This window comes from Eumetopias jubatus, unplaced genomic scaffold, assembly GCF_037043125.1.
Source record: "Eumetopias jubatus isolate StellerSeaLion01/CBP00866 unplaced genomic scaffold, mEumJub1_p1.0 scaffold_7, whole genome shotgun sequence".
Classification (NCBI taxonomy): Eukaryota; Metazoa; Chordata; class Mammalia; order Carnivora; family Otariidae; genus Eumetopias; species Eumetopias jubatus.
In genome coordinates, this window is record NW_028274813.1 from 52,494,489 (window position 1) to 52,514,582 (window position 20,094).

Sequence of the window (20,094 nt, forward strand, 5' to 3'; positions counted from 1 at the left end):
CCTCTAAGTAATGGGGTAGACTGTGGCTCTTTATATACACTCAGTGATGTGCTGATTTCTTTTAGACTTTAACTTTCATCTATATGGTGACAAACGCTGGATTTCTATCTCTTACCAAAAAAACTCCTCAAGCCACTCAATTCATTTTCCATCTGCCCATTTGACATCTCCACTAGGATGTCTGCAGGCATCTCAAATTTGATATGTCTAAAACCTGGTCTTCTCCCTGAAATCTGCTTAGGTCGATCCCCCCTCTTTCCTTATTTCCAGTGGCTAGCCAGGATCCTTGGAGGCATCTTGAATCTTCAGTCTCTCTCACACCCACACTTAGTGGGTCAGTACATCCTATCGGCATTATCTCCATAATTTATCGGGAAGCCAGGCCTCTGCTGGCCTCTGCGGTCCACACCTCCCTTATCTTTCGTCTGAACCATTGCAGAATCCTAACTGGTCTCATTATTTCTTAACTTGTATTTCTATAGACTTCTCAAAATAGCAGCTAATACAGTCCCGTTAAAGTAAGTCAAATCCTGTGGCTCCCTTGCTCAGGGTCTTTCTATAGCTTCCCATCTCACCCGAAATAAAAGACTGGGTCCATAAAATGACCCCAGAGCCTTACCGTCTTCCGTGTTCCCCTACTGCCTCTATTCCCTTCTGAGTAGTTTCCTAGTACTAGCTTCTTTCACTCCACTCCAACTATACTAATTTTTACATCAGGCCAGGCATACTCTTCTTACCTCACAGCCTTTTATTTCGTTCCCTCTTCTTCTAGTGTTTTAATCCCTTATTGCCACATGGCTCTCTCCCTCATGTCCTTCAAAGCTTTACTCAAATAATGCTATTTCAGTGAGAACCTCTCTGACTGTCCTTTTTAAAAATGCTGCCTGCACCCCTCTTCCCTCCCCAGCATAAATACACTAGTATCCCTCTGCCCATTGACTGCATAATTTTTCTCCATAGCATTGATGACCATCTAACAAACAAGATGTTTATTTATTGGTTTGCTTTCTCTTTCACACTAAAAGGCAAGTTCCATGAAGGCAGGAATTTTTGTTCTGTTAACTCCTGAATCCTTAATATCTGTGGCAGTGCTTGGCACAAAGTGAGCAATAAGTATATATTTTTTCAATGATCTAATGAATCAATGACATGTCTTTAAAATTCTCGGCTTTTAGATAATTTTTGTTTGTTTATTGCTAAATAGGATATCCAAACTGTCTCATAAGGAAGTTTATGTTTGGCTTTCCAGACAAATGGAAAGAGCATATTGATAATTTTCTGGAACAATTAAGGTAAAGTACTTCTTAACTTTTAAAAAAGTAACTTTATTAAGGTATAATTTACATTTGATAAAATGCTGCACCCATTTTACATATAAAATTTGAGGGGCTTTTATAAAAATATCTGTCCATGTAACCAATGTAAATTGGTTTTAATTTCTTTTTGGGGGGGTGGGGAATGCTAGTTTTGAAGTTCTCTCTGGTTTTGGATTTTTATTTAGTTATTTATTTTTAAGATTTTATTTTATTTATTCATGAGAGACAGAGAGCGAGAAAAGCAGAGGGAGAAGCAGGCTCCCAAGGAGCAGGGATCCCGATGTGGGACTCGATCCCAGGACCCTGGGATCATGACCTGAGCTGAAGGCAGATGCTTAACCATCTGAGCCACCCAGGCGCCCTCTGGTTTTGGATTTTTAGAAAGCAGTAATACTTTACTAGAACTTCAGCAGTAATACTTTACTAGAACTTCTGTCATATGGAATAAATCTAAAAGGAAAATAACACTGTTGACATTTCAGGGAGCATCCTCATTCAGCCACCCTTTAAGAGGCATGTTGCTGTTAAACATGAGTGTAAAGTTCTTGATCTTTTTTCTTTCATTCATTTCTTCAGTAGTTATTATCAGTTGCTTAGCAGACACTGTGCTGGCACAGGGAAAGCAAAGAAAATTTGATTAATTCTTGCCATTAAAGGAACTCATAGAGGATACAGTGATATAAGTTAATCACAGTATAATTGTATAACTTATAATGCGGGGAGGGGGTGGTCTGGTAAAGAGCCAGATAGGAAGTGTTTTTATGGGCATACTGCCTCTATCAACTGTTCAACTCTGCCTTTGTAACGGAAGAGCAACCGTAGACAGTACTTAAATGAATGAATGCGGCGGTGTTTCAGTAAAATTTATTTCCAAAAACAGGCAACTGGCAGCATTTGTCCTGTAATTTTCTTACAGTATTAGCTTAAGTAGAAAATAAAAGAGCATAGAGTAGTAAACACTTACAAGGTTTTATTTGATTCTTTTGATTTAAGGTGTTGTCCTTCAGTTCTTTGTGGGGGAAGAGGTAGAAGTCATAAAGGCTTAAATAATGTAAGATTAAAGGTAATCTTTGCTGGGTGGGGGGAAGCTTTATCCGAGGGACTTTATTTGTATGTTTTGTTTTTGTTTTTTGAGAACAAATATTAGAGGAAAAATACTATACTTGTTTTTAGGGCTTGTGAAAAGAAAGAGGGAAAGGCCAGACAAAAACAGAAAACTGGAAGATTTGTCCCTGATATACGAAAATCATCAAAAAATAATGCAAGAGAAAACCAAACAGATGTCCTCCAAAGAGCCAGCACTACTTATGACGTTGATTGTTGTCATTTGGGTATGTTTGCTCTTTTTTTTTCTCGTGGTATGGTGGTAAATTCTTACATGAGCTCCACATTTATCTGTTTATATTATATTGAGTTTTTGACTTACACTGCCTTAAATTCTTATTTTTTATACTTGAAAAACTACAGTGCAGTCTGCTCATAGCATTCTGCTTACTTCTTTAAATATTACATTTTAGTTCATCAGAATCAAAAACACTAATAAACATGTTAATGAAAGATGATTGTTCTTTCAGTTTCCTAGACTTAAGTATTTAGGCTAACAACCTACCTTGGACCTATATTACAGATGCCTAAATTTTTATATTAAATTACATTTTTGTTAATAGACAAAACCAGTTTGCTTTCATGGAGGGAATGGCATGTTTTTTTGAATGACCATTGCTATAAAGGTAGCTGGCAGAACTGTTGTGTCAACTTTTTGCCAAAACTATAATCTGCCTCACATCCCACCCTACCTCCTGCTGGAAAAAAGTATGAACGTTAACTTACTACTCTTTCTAGATGACAGTTTTGAAAGTGAATTCTTTAATGTGGAAAGGCAGCTTATCTTCTATATAATAATTTATTGATATCTCCATCTTTGTACACATAGAAGTGAAAAATGGTAAGCGCAGTAGGTTGCCAGGAGCCACAGAATTAAACGTGTGCCATGGTAATTGCCAAAATAAACCACCATTAAGTCTCCCAGATGACCAAGTAAATAATACTTTTCAAAATGGAGGAGGAAATGACTTATCTAATCAGGTAAGCTTTTACTGTACACTGTGATAATGTAGAGTAGTGGTGTGATGCTACTGAAAAGGTTCGGGACCAAATCAAAAATTATGAATTCTGTTAAATATCAGCCTTTTGTTCATCTTGACAGTGTCTTGATATTTATTTTCTCTGTGTCTTGTTGGAAAAGTGCAGTCAATAATAACAGAAAGTTTAGCTCTTAGAGTGAGGCTTAAATAAAGTGTGTGCGTGTGTGTGTGCGCGCGCACTTGACATATCACAGGTATTAAATCAATAAAGGAAATATCTAACATACTGGATATCCACCTGGTGCTTCCAAAAGCTTAAACTCTGGCAAATGTTTCTGAATGCCTCCATTAATTAAATTTGTAGAACTAAAAGTACCTAGATATTTATATGCTTGATACATACTGTGAAAATACTTGAGGTCATGTTTATAGGCAGTAGTTATTAAAATAAAAAGCTGGGGCACCTGGGTGGCTCAGATAGTTAAGCGTCTGCCTTCAGCTCAGGTCATGATCCCAGGGTCCTGGGATTGAGCCCCGCATCGGACTCCCTGCCCTGCGGGGAGTCTGCTTCTCCCCCTCCCTCTGCTTCTCCCCCTGCTCATGCTCTCTCTCTCTCTCTCTGTATCTCTGTGTCTCGAATGAATAAATAAAAAAATCTTTAAAAAAATAAAATAAAAAGCTGTCTTTTTGTTTTAAAGGAATTAATTGGAAAGAAAGAATGTGAAAACTTGTCTTCAAAGAAACTTGGAAATTGTGAAAGAACAAATGAAACGATAATTAAAAGTCAGAAGCAAGGTAATATATCTTTATAGGTTTTATATTAAGCAGACAGCTCTTACTTGAAATGTTTTTAATATAATAATAGTACATATTATATTAAATATATAATAAAATTATATTAAATATATAAGTGGTCTCATAAATTTCCAAATCTAAAATGGTAAACCACGTATTTCAATGTTTATAAATGTTGGGGGGTTTTTTTTTAGAATACCTTTTTTTTCTTTAATTGAAGCATATACAGTGTTATTAGTTTCAGGTGTACAATAGGGTTTTGTTTTTCTATATAACATAATTTGCATAATAAAATAATCTGTTACCTTACATACCATATTTAATTGTAGGTTTGCCTTCCTTAATCTAGATACTAAATAATTTTTATTTATTTATTTTTTAAACTTTTTTTTTCTTAAGTAAACTATACACCCAACATGGGGCTCAAACTGACAACCCCGAGATCAAGAGTCACATGCTGTACCAACTGAGCCAGCCAGGCACCCCTAATTTTTTAATAACAAAACTATACATTATTTTAAATATGCTTTTTGGAATGTTTAAGGTGATATATCTTTATTGGTTTACATTGAAAAGAAATGTTTAAAGACTGAATTTTTTTATGAAATTAATGCCATCATTTAGCTATGTGTGTCGATTTTCAGTATGATTTCATTGAAATCCTGCATACCAGAATTTAAAGAGCCTTGTCTCTATACATTAGCAAGTTTAAAATTTCATATTGAGTTAAATCCATCAGCTTAGTAGCATTTTTATTTTATTTCTTTTTTTATTATGTTAATCACCATACATTACATCATTAGTTTTTGATGTAGTGATCCATGATTCATTGTTTGCGTATAACACCCAGTGCTCCATTCAGTACGTGCCCTCTTTAATACCCATCACCAGGCTAACCCATATCCCCTCCCCCCTCCCCTCTAGAACCCTCCGTTTGTTTCTCTCATGGTTCATCTCCCCCTCTCATTTCCCCCCTTCGTTTTTCCCTTCCTGCTATCTTTTTTTTTTTTTAACATATAATATATTATTTGTTTCAGAGGTACAGGTCTGTGATTCAACAGTCTTACACAATTCACAGCACTCACCATAGCATATACCCTCCCCAGTGTTCATCACCCAGCCACCCCATCCCTCCCACCCCCCACCATTCCAGCAACCCTCAGTTTGTTTAAGTGAAAGGCGATGAAAGTGAAGAACATTTATTAAGTGTTTAAAGAAGTAGAGAGGAAAAGCAATACTATTTAGATTGATATTTAGATATCAATATTTAGATCCTGATATTTAGACTATCAGGATCATGCAACTTAGGTTAAAGTATCCAGAATAGGATGAATTTTTATTCAGATTATTTAATAAAATGAAGAAAAATATTCAGAATAAAAGTATTTTGTTTAAAATTAGAAAGCTCAAAATTTTCAAAGTGCCAGTTGAACATTTGAATCAGATTTATGTGAGGAATTAAAAGAAAACACTTCCCTCAGGAAGACAGATGATTCCATTGAGAAATCTTGTAGAAATTTTCTGGATTACTTTTGATTAGTAACACTTCTCCGTGAATTATAATTTAGTGGCTTCTTTTCTCTCCAGCATCCAACTTTACTCATCAGTCTTTCATTTTATCATTCTTCTTGTAAAATGGTACATAATATGTGTAGGTTGTTGCAGTATTTCACTATGATGATTGGTGTGATGATTTATAATTTGTATATATTATTTATAATTGCAATTGGATAATTTATAATTAGAAGCTAAGTTAGTTTGGCTTCTGGTTTCTTAAGTTGCAAATTGGAGAAGTTCTCTCATTTTAATTTTCTTTCTTTAGTGACACAGTATAATAAAGATTCCCAAGTTCTGGTTTGATTGTTATCCCATGATGCTTCATGGAGTTTGGGCAACTCAGCAAAACTGTGTTTCCATTGCCACCATTAAGGATGATAATGGGGCCACACAATAGAGTTCCTTGTTCCCCTAACTAGGATAGCTTGCATTTCATGTAAGGAATTACATACCTAGTAAGGTTTTAGCAACCCTAGTGGTTTTCTTATGTCACCTAAATATTTTATCTCCAAAGAGTTGATTTAACAAATATTTATTTATCATTTACTGCATATTTGAAAGGCTCTGTACTAACTCCAACAACAAAAACAAAAAAATTCAAAAATGAAGACAAAATTCTTACTATTAAAGATTTTTTTGCAGTCTAGTTCAAAGATAAGACAAGTTTGAGTTTATAATGCAGGGCACATTGTCAAACATGGTATTATTTAAAAGTAATGGGCGCCTGGGTGGCTCAGTCGTTATGTGTCTGCCTTTGGCTCAGGTCATGATCCCAGGGTTCTGGGATCGAGCCTCGCATCGGGCTCCCTGCTCCGCGGGAAGCCTGCTTCTCCCTCTCCCACGCCCCCTGCTTGTGTTCCCTCTCTGGCTGTCTCTCTGTCAAATAAATAAATAAAATCTTTAAAAAAAAAATAAAAATAAAAGTAATCTGGAAATTTCAAGGAGAACTTCCAGTCAGTTGAGGGAATCAGAACAAAGTGTGTGGATGAGGCAGATTAGAGAATAGAATTAAAGCAAGTAGTGAAGGGCACCTGGGTGGCTCAGTCGTTAAGCATCTGCCTTTGGCTCCAGTCATGATCCCAGGGTCCTGGGATCAAGCCCCGCATTGGGCTCCCAGCTCTGGTATATGTGCTGCCGAAACGAGCACTGGGCTCCTAGCTCTGGGAACCTGTTTCTCCTACTCCCCCTGCTTGTGTTCCCTCTCTGGCTGTCTCTCTCTCTGTCAAATAAATAAAATCTTTAAAAATAAATAAATAAAGCAAGTAGTGATTTGGTTTGTGAGTGAAGAAAACTTTCCAAGTAGAATGATATTAGTGAAAGTTGAGAATCAAGAAAATTGGGAAAAATAGTGGTATACTAGGCATAGAATATGGTTCAGATTGAGTACAGTGAGATTAGAACTACATTGAAGGCCAGACAGAGGACTTTTATCTGTACACTAAGTAGACTGTAAGAAGTCATGGACCGGTTGATATAAAAAATATGTTTACAATTGAAGGGGCAGTAATCTGAACAGACTGGTACTTCAGGAAGAGTAATAGTGACAGTAATGTGTAGAGTGGAGTCTATGGGGAAAAAATATATTTTAGAAAAAAATTTTGTGCTTTATTGTGTTTGTAGCTAATTTGAGATTTTGATGTTTGGTTTTGTCTTATGAAATTAAAGAGAGAACTGAAGAATCGAATGTATCCATTGACATTCTAACCTCAAGACAACTGTTTTTCTCAGATGAAGAAAGAAAACGTCTGGCTCCTAATCAAAAGGAAGCTTATATTTTAGTGACACCACTTAAGTCTAAAAAAGTGATAGAACAAAAATGCATGAAGTATAATCTGTCCTGTGACACCATTAAAGCAGTAACAGATTTTGCAGTGCCAAAGCATCAAAAAGAAAGTAAATCAGACTTAAATGGAACTGCACATATGATCAGTAAGCCCACAAAGACCTTCCAAAATGCATTTGAGTATAGTGTGGATCATAAAAATAAAAACAAGGAAGATTGCAGTCAGTGTGATTTACTCACAGTCAACCAGAAAATCAAAATATCTAGTCCTAAAAAGGACCAAACAGTCACCTCTGACTTTAAGAAAAATACAAGGTTGTTTCCAAAATTGAAGAAAATCAAAAACGCATCTATGTCATTTTATGAGCATCAGTCCTCATCAGATTTGTCTAGTGAAGAGAGCGAAACAGAAAAGGGAATTGGAAAGAAAGCTGAAATTGCTAAGAAAACCAGAGCAAGGAATACCAAAGAAATAGTGGTTCACCCGAGGAAAAGCACAAGAACCACCACAAGGAAAATCCCAGTGATTTCTGAATCTGAAACTGAAGAAAGTGAAAGTGAATTTTATATCAAACAAAAGAAAGCTAGATATTCTGCTAAAGAAAATCTTCAGAAATCTTGTATTAGGAATGAGTCTCCAATTATTGAGGCGATGGGATCTAATGAGACAAATAGGCATTCCTTTGAAAATTTTCCTGGTACAATTCAGGATGAAGAATGGAATGAGAAGGAATTACAGAAACTTCATTGGTAAGTCGTTATATTTGACTCTGAAATATCTAGAGTGGCCACAAAACAGTTGGAAGACCTAAAAATTCCAATAAAGAGCTGATATAGTGACCTCTAATCATTAATATGGAAGATATCCAAAAACACGTGGAGAGAAATTTATACAAAGAATGGAGGGAGAATACAGATAACTTCCAACTAGGTACTAGGTACTAACTAGATAACTTTCTACTAGGTACTACAGCTTGCATATAAGCAAAAGAAAAGTTAATCTTCCTTTCCTTCCCATTTAATCTGTCAAGACAGCTACCCTCCCCCTCAAGAAAAGGGTATCTATGTGACGGGGTGGATGTGTTATTTAATTTGATTGTGGTTGTCATTTCACACTGAACATGTATATCAAGTGATCCCATGTGCACTTTATACAATTTTGACAATTATACCTCAATTAAGGTAGGGAAAAATATTTTAACAGAGAAATGCTCCTGTCTCAGATCATCATATTTTAAGAAATATTTTATAGTTACATTTACTATTACAAAACCTTAAAGCTGAATTCAGACCTGCAGATTATTTAATATGGTCTTTTCCCCTGCATTTGCAGAGTAGAAATAGCCTCAAAAATTAGGTGACCCATCCAAGGTTTCATGGTCAGTGCCGCTAATAAACCAAGTCTGACAAGAACTGGGTTTAGCTGCATAGACTTGACAAGCAGTTTGAGTAGTGCAGTAGCATTGGAAGCTAGAGCGTACTTGAGCAGTGGGGAGTGAATGAGAGAGTGAAGACAACCTAGGTTGATAACACAAGAAATTGGCAGTGATAGGGAACAAAAAAATGGATAGGGAATAGAAGAGTGTGAAGATAAGGGAAAATGTATGTTTGGTTGCTTATTTGTAAGAGGACTCAGCCAGAGTATGGTGGTGTGCTGATGGGAATGATCTAATAGAAATAAAGGAAGATGTGATTGATAAGAGAATATAGAAACATACCACAATCAGTGAGTCATTTGCTTGAGTGCTCCCTAACCTTAATAACATTTAGAATTGATTTTCAGATCTACCTTGAAACACTTGAAATCGCTGTGCCACTATGTTTCTTCTCATTCATTTTCCTAAATGTTCCTTCTCTGTCTTATTTTCAGGCAGAGAATTTTCCTTCTCCAAAGTTCTTGGTTTTGCTGATTTCTTGCTGTGATAATGTAGTCTTCAGTGATCTTTTCCTTCCATAGTTCTAACTTTACTCTTTGAACAGGGGTTCCCAGCTCTGTATCCCTAGTCCTGAGTTCTCGTATTTAGATATGTATTTCCCGTGGCTCAGTCGGTTACACGTCTGCTTTTGGTTCAGGTCATGATTCCGGGGTCCTCCTTCTCTTTCTCCCTCTGCCCCTCCCCCTACTCATGTTCTCTTTCTCTCTCTCATAAATAAAACCTTTAAAAAAAGATTTGTATTTCCTTTTGCCTATTGGGCATCTTTCCATAAATCTCACTTGCAAGAGATTCTAACTTAATATGTCAAAAACTAAACTTATTTTCCCCTGCCAATCTACTTGGCCTGACATTCCTGATTCTGAAAATGTAATACTTCCAGTCAACTAGGGTTAAACTTTATCATTATTTTTTTTTTAAAGATTTTATTTATTTATTTGAGAGAGAGAGAATGAGAGATAGAAAGCACGAGAGAGAAGAGGGTCAGAGGGAGAAGCAGACTCCCTGCTGAGCAGGGAGCCCGATGTGGGACTCGATCCCGGGACTCCAGGATCATGACCTGAGCCGAAGGCAGACGCTTAACCATCTGAGCCACCCAGGCGCCCTAAACTTTATCATTATTGATTTTTGTTTTTAAATCAAAGTAGTTCTCAAGGAACTATAGATTTTTCCGTAGGATCACTCCATCTGCACCCTTTCTCTTCACACCACTCTTTTTCAGACTTCTAATGCCTGCCTGAACTATGGAAGTAGCCTTGTATTTACTTTGTTTGCATATGTGTAATCTGTTTTATGTATCTCCAGATTAATTTTAATGTGTAATTGTACTTCTAACATCAGAAACCTTCCCTGCATTCTTACCAATCTTCAAATTATATAGAGATCCTTCTGCCTTGCATTGACAGCATACAATACTTTTACTTTATCTTTTCCAGCTGTATCTCCCATCATTTTGTTGTAGTAAAGGTTTTCAACCTTTACTGTATATCCATATCATCTACGATTATTTTAATGCCTGAAATTAAGATTCTAGTTCCCAATAAGACAAGGAAAGCAAATTCTAGTCTTTTTTTCTGTGCAGCTATGAACAGAATACATGGAACAGCTGTTTGTTGACTCAGGAAATGTAAATAGTAGGGGTCCCTGGGTGGCTCAGTTGTTAAGCGTCTGCCTTTGGCTCAGGTCATGATCCCAGGGTCCTGGGATCGAGTCCCGCATCGCGCTCCCTGCTCAGCCGGGAGCCTGCTTCTCCCTCTCCCACTCCCCCTGCTTGTGTTCCCTCTCTTGCTGTGTCTCTTTCGGTCAAAATAAATAAATAAATCTTTAAAAAAAAAAAAAAAGGAAGGTAAATAGTAGCAGGCGGATTGGGAAAGACCAGAATTTTAAGTGAAATGAAGTGGGGGCATATTTCTAGTTTTCTCTCTGGTGTTCCTTAACCTAGATTAAGGCCACTTAAAACTTAGAAGTGGGCACTGAGGCATGACTAAGAGTTCAAAGAAAAGCCCTCCACTTCTGGCTTGGGGAGAAGGAAAGGGGACGATTAACACTCAGAAACAGTAGAAGTCCCTCAATTTTCTTTCTTTTCTCCTTTCTTTTACGTCACAGTCTCCATGTAATCCTGCAAGGGTGAAAATCACAGCAGCTTGTGGAGCCCACATGTACCTAAAACTCTGAAAGTAGGAAACCTTCTTCCAATTACATATAGGTCTCAAAAGGGGAGGGCAACTGGAGTGCTTGCATGTCTCAGTTTAAGTGTCTGCCTTCAGCTTAGGTCATGGTCTCAGGGTCCTGGGATCTAGCCCTGTGTCAGGCTCCCACTCAGTGAGGAGTCTGCTTCTCCCTCTCACTCTGCCCCTTCTTCCCACCCCAGCCCCATGCTCTATCTCTCTCAAATAAGTAAAATCTTTAAAAAAAAAAAAAAAAAAGGGCAACCTGTGTTTGTGTTGCATTTTTCTTTTTCTGTCCTTTGTGCTTGGCACTGCAGAAAGATACAGCTCTATGAAGTGTACTGCAGAGCTGGGTAACTAAAACCCTAGGTTTCTTCCAGAGAACCCAAAACAGGAACCCTGGGGAACTAAAAATTGCAAAGGGAGGAGGAGCTAGGGAAAGCAACCCTATATAAAGTTGTTGATAAACTTTTGGGCTCACCCCTGAGTTGCACATGTGAGGATTTGATCCTAAATAGCATACCCAAGACTGACAACTGAACTAAGAGGTAGACTGCCACCCAGTTTCTAAGCCAGCCAGCCACTCAGTGTCCCCCACACAGGATTATTATAATAGCACTGCAAAGCTTTAAAAATAGGACATACTAAAATTACAACCACGAAAGACTGATTGGAATTAATAGCTCAGGTTACAACCAGATTGACTGCCTGCTAAAACAAAAACATAAGCATTCTCCATAGATAAACATGACCAAGAGTTTTACAGTATTTCAAAATGCCTAGGAAATAGTCCAGAATTATTCAGTATATGAAGAAAGAGGAAAATTTTCAACTCACGAAAAAAAATGCTAATGCTGAGATGATACAGCTGTTGTAATTATCTGACAAGACTGTGAAGCAGGTATATTAAAATGCTCCAGGAGCCTTTCCGAAGAGCTGACAAGATGGCCGAAGTGGAGCAGAAGAAGCGCACTTTCTGCAAGTTCAGCTACTGCGGCACGGACCTGGACCAGCTGTCGGACAGTCCAGGAGCCCCTGATGCAGCGGTACAGCGCCCAGCAGCAGCGGAAGCTGAACCGTGGTTTTTAGAGGAGGGCACACTCACTGCTGGAGCGCCTGCGGAAGGCCAAGAAGGAAACTCTCCCCATGGCCTAGCACAAGGTGGTTAAGGAGCACCTGCGGGACATGATCATAATGCCCAAGAGGGTGGGCAGCCTGGTGATACCTACAAGGACAAGACCTTCAACCAGATGGAAATCAAGCCCGAGATGATTGGACGCACCTGGGCCAGTTCTTCACCACCTACAGGATGGTGAAGCACTGCAGGCCGAGCATCCCGGCCACCCACTCCTCCCACTTCATCCCTCTCAAGTAGCTTATTCGGCCAATAAAGGCAGACTTTTAGTCAAAAATTTATTTATCTATTTATTTATTTAGATTTTATTTATTTGACAGAAAGACAGCGAGAGAGGGAACACAAGCAGGGGGAGTGGGAGAGGGAGAAGCAGACTCTCCGCAGAGCAGGGAGCCCGATGCGGGGCTTGATCCCAGGACCCTGGGGTCATGACGGGAGCCGAAGGCAGACACTTAATGACTGATCCACCGAGGCGCCCCTTAGTCAAAAATTTAAAACTCCAGGAACTAAAAGCAAACATTCTTGAAAAGAACAGAAATTTAGAAAATCTCAGAAGACAAAAAGAAGGATCAAATGAAAATTTTAGAACTGGGAAATAGAATAATCAAAAAACTTACTAGATAGGCTCAATAACAGAATGGAAATGAGAAAGGAAGGAGGCAGTCAATATCAGAAATGAAGGAATAACGAGAAATGGTAACTATCTGGATAAATACAACAGACTTTTCTTGAGTTCTTTAAAGTGTTTAATGGTTCATAGCAAATGTTACATTTTAAGTTGGAGTTTTGAGTATATGTAAATTTAATACATAAAACAACTACAAGATAAAGAGGAAGGACGAAGGGACTTATGATGGTAAATTTTCTTTTCTACTTGAAGCAGTAAAATATTGATTCTAAGTAGACTATTAAGTACTGTAGTAATTCCTAGAGCAACTACTAAGAAACTAGACAGAGGTATTTTCAAATATATAATAGATAAAATACTAAAATTTAACCCAAAAGAAGAAAGAAAAGGAGAAATCGAGAAGTAGAAAACAGAACAAAGCAGAAAGCAAATAAAATGGCCTAAATCCAAACGTAATTACATTATGTTAGTGGTCTGAATGTACCATTTAGGACAGAGTGTCAGAATGAATTTAAAAACGTCCCCGCTATAGTGCCATGTAAGAGAACATCAAATGTGAATAGGTAAGTTATAAGTAGAAGGATAGAAAAATACCATGGAAACTCATAACTGAAGTGGGTGTACTAAAACCTGTCAAAGATTTTAGTACCAAGAAAATTATCAAGGATAAAAGAAATGTCAGTTCACCAGGAAGACAACAATCTTAGATGTATATACACCTAACAAAAAAACCCCTCAAAATACATGAATCAAAATCAGAGAACTAAAAGGAAATGACTGAACTGAAAAGCTAGGTAAAACCACATTTGGAAACTTCAATGCTTTTCTCTTGTAATTGACTAGTAGACAGAAAATTAGCAAGGCTGTAGAAGAACTGAACAACACCATCAACCAACTAGCTAATCAACATTTGTAGAACAGTCCACCCAACAATAGGGGAAAAAATACATTCTTTTCCTAGGGTAGGTGGATCATTCACCAGATAGCATGTTGACTAGGTCATAAAAACAACAAATTTAAAATAACTGAAGTCATGCATAGGGTGTTTGTTCTTGCATCATAGTTGAATTAAACCACAAATCAATAAAAGAAAGCTAACAGGAACATTTCCAAGCAGTCGAAAGTTAAATAACACACTTGTGAATAATCCATGGGTCAAAGAGGAAGAAGTCTTGGGAGAAAAGATACTGAACTGAACAGAAATGAAAATATGTCAAAATTTGTGGTGTGAGCACAGAAGTTCACAAACAGCTTTATGGGGTGGTTTTATAGAGCTCATCTCTGTTGATTTCTGTGGAACTTTCTACATAAATAAATCATGGTACACTGTTAGAATAAATGGACTACTGAGTAATGAAAAGTAAGAACTATTGATATATGTAACAACCTGAATGAATTTCAAAGGCAGTATGCTGAGTGAAAAAAAAAAGCCAGTTCAAAAGGTTACATACTGTATAATTCCATTTCCAGAATTCCATTCTGGAAAGAAAAAACTAAGAAAACAGATCAATGATTGCCAGTGGTTGTAGTGATGGACAACAAAGAGGAAGCACTAGGAATTTTTTCAGTGTAATGGAACTGTTATGTATCCTAATTGTGATCATGGTTATACAAATCTTTATATTCATTAAGATTCATAGAACCATACCCAAAAAGACAATTTTGCTAGTATGATACCTTAAAAAAAATGTTAAGGTGCCCAGACTGCATACTATTAAAATATTTAGATATGACAGGCTTGGGTTTGGGCTCTGCTTTTCTCGTTTTTCTCAAAGCTCTAACCTGCAGCCATGCCTTTGAAATTTACCATACTACAAATATGGACTACTTTCTATTCTCTGATCTCATGTCCTGTCTCCTCATCTTCATTTCTTTGCCAGTACTGTTGCCTAATTTTCACCTGTTATATTTTATCCGTCCTTCATATTTTATTTCACATGTCAGTCACTCCTTCCTATAATCCTTCCTTGTCATCACCTATTCCTGCTACCCCACTTAAGTAGATATAATGCTTTCTTAATTAGATATAATACTTAATGCTTCTTGGAATATAAAGCAAATCCAATCCTGACTGCATAGCAGAATGATCACCTGAGGAGCTTTTGAAAAATTCAAAGTGTTGCCACTGCAAATGTACTAAATTGAAATCTTCAGGGGTAGAGTCTGTGAATCTATTTGCTTGTTTTAATAACTTATTTGCTTGCTTGTACATTTGATGTAAGCTCCTCAAGTGATTCTTAGTTGCAGCCCACTGTTATGTACTCCTCATCATGCTTATAGCCTAGTTAGCAAATAATCACTCTGAGAGGTTTATGAAAATATAACAGGGAAACCTGACTTAGGTTAAGCAGATACTTGAACTAAGATCTGAAGGACAAATAAAAATTATTTAAGCCAAATTTTCATAAGTTCATTTTGAATGAAACAGGAAGAAAGCATATTTAGAAATACTGAGAGAAGGCCAAAATAACCAGAGTACAGAAAATGAGGGCAGAACAGTATAGGATGAGATTAGAGAGACAAGAACAATGTAAAAGTCATATTAAATACTTTGGTTTTTATGCTAGTGAGTTATAAAAGCAAATTGTATTTTTCTCCCTCTGTCACCTATAAATGCAAGTTTTTAGTAGGATTGCAGTGACTTAATTTGCTTTTTAAAATTATCTGGGATAAAGTAGAGATGTGTTAATTACAGACTAATTTCTTATTAAATGCATTAAGTATTTTTATTATGAAAGATAGTCCTTCTGGCAGTTCTGTACTTGCAAATTAACGATGTACACAAATAGGAAAGCTTAAGCCTCCAAATCCTTTTAGCTCTCCACTTTAGGACACCTGTGGAATGATTGATTATGCAAAAAAGTAGAGACTCATTAGTGTTTAATGCCTGTAAGTATTTGTCTTCCTTTTATGAATGGAGTGAGTGGTATTCTATAGTCAACTCCTACCTGTTCATAAGAGCTGATTCATACAGACTTACAATTAGATAAATTTATTAAGTAATACCCTAAACTCATCATTTCCTGATTATTTTACTACATTTTATTATTATTATCTAGCCTTAAGGTTCTTTACATCAATTGTATCTGTATGGTGGAAATTCTGTGTAATTGTGTCCTATCACACATTTCTTACTCCACATTCAGGGACATCACGTTGGTAGCTTGAAATCAGCCACGACAGAGGTATTTACAATATGGAAATTGGCAAACACTACAAATAAGGGCTTTTTAACCCCAGAGAGCTGGTTTTTAAAATTCACCAGCATAATGTTGCATAGGTTAATTGGTGAGTTACGTAGATCTTTTCTGGCTGAACTGTCAGCTTAACCACAATATGTAAAATCTGTTTGAGGGAGAGAAGCAGAAATATGTGTACCAGTTTCTAAATATTTACAAATAAACTTTCAGAATATAACTCGTTTATTAACTTGGGTGACTACCTTATAGTGACTAACAGTTTTTTCCTCTTTCAATTTTCATTTCCCTCAATTATCATATGTAAAATATTGCATTCTGTAAATTTTGATAGAATGAGAGCAAGAATAATACTTTTTAATAAGAATTTTAACTAAGAGCTCATTTTCCAATATAGTTAGCACTGGTAAGATTTGAGCAACAGTGTTGAAATGTTAGTCATGCTAGAGTCCCCCAGAAGATCAAATCACTGATAGTTGGACTTAGGAAAAAGATGTTGAAAGACCTGAGATGAATTTCAGGTTTCATAGAATACAACAAAATAGAAGATACCTACCAGATATGTAAAATTACATCTTCATATTTTAAGCACTCAAGTAAGTTACTGAATGGAAGGAATAGTATCTTCTTCCCACTTATCTAGAATGATTTTGGTTAAAATTCCTTTAGCTCAATAAATCTCATTGATTTAGTGGTATGCATTCAGGAGGTTGTTTTTATTGATTTGAATTTCTTGTTCTTTAACTGGTTTTGGTCCTCCATAGTGCTTTTGCATCTCTTCCAAAGCACAAACCTGGTTTCTGGTCAGATGTAGCTATGGCTGTAGGTTCTCGATCTGCTGAAGAATGCCAGAGGAAATACACGGAAGATCCCAGAGAAAAAGGATCTCAGAAACCTGTCACTAAGAAAAAAACAGTCAATCCCAAAGGCCAAAATGGTAACCTTTGTAAATTGTTTTTGCCTAGTTCTCAATATTGATTTCTAATCACTCACTAGATATATTTATCCATGTATCATTGTCTTATAGATGTTTTCTCCAAATTTTCAAGCTAGAAAGAATTCTGAAGATCATCTGTTTAATTTTTTAGTCTTATCTAGATAGTTAATTCCATCAATAGTAGCCTTAGCAGCCTTGTGCTTTGAATTTGTTCTAGGAAATTTGCAGTTAGATCTAAAGGTTTCAGTATCTGGATTATTCTAAGAGTCTAATTTAATTTGAGGCCACTTGGGTAGAAATTCATAATAAAATTCAGAATAAGTTTAGTTTTCATATTCCCCAGGAATACACATGCCTGCTCAGGGTTTATGACAGAGCTTATACTAACCTTTGGGACTACCCTGTCCCTGTCCTAATTCGTTTATATTTTTACAAAATCAATAAATTAGGCATTCAGCAAGGGGAATGTAGGAGGTAACCTTTCTCCTACTGGGTAAAGACCTTTTCTGCCTCACCCTGGCTATCTTATGTAGTTTCTTCATGAGTATCTTGTGGGCTAATTATATTGCATAGATCCCAGTACAGAAAGAATCTTTTGTTATATAGGAGACTTACTAATAGAGGATGAGTTTACTTAATATATAATTTAGATTTTACAAAGTCTGTTAACTTTAGAGCAGTTACTATAAATGACCAAATCCTTATGAAATGTTTTGCTGACTCCTAAGGCAAGATAGGTGATGCTGATAAGAAGCAAATTATTAAGATAACGGCCAAAGTGGGAACTCTTAAAAGGAAGCAGCAAATGAGGGATTTTCTGGAACAGTTGCCAAAAGATGATCATGATGATTTTTTCAGTACAACACCTTTGCAGAATCAAAGAATACTGGTAAGAGTCTTAAGTGCATGAAATCATTGCTTTCTTTATATTGACTTTTACATCTTTCATTTTTACGTATTGTTAGTGTTCATCTGTAATATTTAGGCCAAGGATTGATAGTTCCACAGACATGACCCAAAGTATAGTATAGGAAGCAGTCTGCCAGTACGTGCTTTTCTCATCAGTGTCCAGAGTCTACCCGTCATTGAGTTCCAAAGGTAATGGGTGTAAAGCCAAATTGAAAACCCAGAAATGTTTAAATAGGCTAAATGTATATATTTAAAATTTCGTATGCAATGAGGGAAACTTACAAAGTTATTACCTACTGTATAGTAAATTCAGTGGAGGGATTTAATGGCAGCACAAAGTTGACATTTGAATGTATAAAAGAATTTTTGTAGTATGAAAAATCATATAACTAAAAACTTCAGTGATTGGGAAAAAATATTTACAACAAACAAAGCCAATGTTTATAATATGAAGAAGTAATTCAGATGTTACTAGAATTAATAAAATTTGTCAAGGAGTGCCTGGGTGGCTTAGTCAGTTAAGCATCTGACTTTGGCTCAGGTCATGATCCCAGGGTCCTGGGATCGAGCCCCGTGTCAGGCTCCCTGCTCAGTGAGGCGTCTGCTTCTCCCTCTCCCTCTGCCCCTTCCCCCGCTCATGCTCATTGGCTCTCTCTCTCAAATAAATAAAATCTTTAAAAAAAATTGTCAAGATTGCAGGGAAAAAGTGGGCAAGAAAAAAATTCAGAAGACTCAGTGAATACTTGGGGAGGTGGTTATATTAGCTGACAATCAAAGGAAAACTAAGTAAACCATATGTATATATTCTAAGTTACAGAATCTTTTGTAAAAATAAGTGAAAATATCCACTAACAAAAGCAGTGGAGATACTGATGTAGCCATACATGAGTGGATGTAAAATGAATCATACATTTTGGAAAGCATCATGGCCATGTTCAAGATCCATTAGATTAATTGTATTCATTGGAATTTATCCTAAGAAATTCAAAAGAAGCCAAAAATCTTTTTTTTTTTTTTAAGATTTTATTTGAGAGAGCGAGAGCACAGAGGGAGCGTGAGAGGGAGAGCCAGACTCCACACTGAGCAGAGAGCCCAGTGCAGGGCTCCATCCCAGGACCCTGAGATCATGACCTAAGCCGAAGGCAGACGCTCAATTGACTAAGCCACCCAGGTGCCCGAAGCCAAAAATCTTGACAAAGTTATTCATTGCAGGTTTATCTTTACAGCAGCAAACTGGAAGCAATGTATATATCCAATAAGGATGTTCTTCACAAACAGTCAAATACAATATAAATAGTAATTGCAAATTTGAGACTATTTCTAGAATATAAATGTATATTAAGATTAATGCAAAAATGGATAGATACAACTGATAGAAGTGTAAAAATTCAGAGTTGTTTTAGTGAGCTAAACTTCGGGGGTAATTTTTTTATTTACTTCTTTCTTAATATTGTTACATCATCTCCAATATTAAAAGGCTACACAGTGCTTTAAGAATTTAGTAACATCATTATCTGGGGTCTTCCAGCCTATGTAATTATTTATTGCATGAGATAATAAAGGGAGGTATTTTAAGGACCATCTGAGGCTCTTACCATGTTCCCTGCATAACAACCATGGTCCTTTAGGGGTTATATCCTTTATATAATTCTACCATCATTTCAGGTTTCTGTAAGGTTTTAATGTAAAGGAAGGTAAAATCTTAATGAAGGATTGAACTGTTTATTGGAAATGTATATACAAAAAAGTTTAGTATTGCTTGAGTTCCTATTAAGTGCCAAGCATAATAATCAATGAATTAGTTCTGTTTTGTTCTGTTTACAGAGGTAAGCAAACCATGACCCATGGGTCACATCTGGCAGGCCACATTTTTTAGAAACAAAATTTTATTGGAACGCAGACATGTTCATTGTTTATTAGCTATGTCTGCTTTCATGCTACAACAGCAGAGTTGATTGAATATTTGGGACAGAGACTGTATGGACCACAAGGCTTAAAATAAATACTATCTGACACTTTATAGAAAACATTTGGTGACCCCTGGTCTTTTCGCAACTTTTAGAAATAGGCGTCATTGTCTCTGTTTAACACAATAGAACCAAAATTTTTTAAAGGCCAAGGCTCTGTTCTGTAACCACTAATATGTTTAGTT

The 20,094-nt window shown here is 36.5% G+C and overlaps 1 protein-coding gene and 1 pseudogene across 2 annotated transcripts in view; both read left to right on the forward strand.

Moving 5' to 3' along the window:
- The window catches only part of MIS18BP1 (MIS18 binding protein 1), a 46,920-nt gene that overhangs the window by 19,269 nt on the left and 7,557 nt on the right, over positions 1 to 20,094 (forward strand). Inside the window, exons 6-12 of one of the 2 annotated variants that reach the window (XM_028101801.2) lie at positions 1,205 to 1,292; positions 2,490 to 2,647; positions 3,250 to 3,401; positions 4,099 to 4,195; positions 7,418 to 8,285; positions 16,861 to 17,033; positions 17,762 to 17,922. In XM_028101801.2, the coding sequence (XP_027957602.1) occupies positions 1,205 to 1,292; positions 2,490 to 2,647; positions 3,250 to 3,401; positions 4,099 to 4,195; positions 7,418 to 8,285; positions 16,861 to 17,033; positions 17,762 to 17,922 (1,697 nt within the window). The remainder of the gene's footprint in view (positions 1 to 1,204; positions 1,293 to 2,489; positions 2,648 to 3,249; positions 3,402 to 4,098; positions 4,196 to 7,417; positions 8,286 to 16,860; positions 17,034 to 17,761; positions 17,923 to 20,094) is intronic. The other variant, XM_028101808.2, reaches the window with a different exon arrangement.
- LOC114207784 (small ribosomal subunit protein uS19 pseudogene) lies at positions 11,603 to 12,515 on the forward strand (annotated as a pseudogene).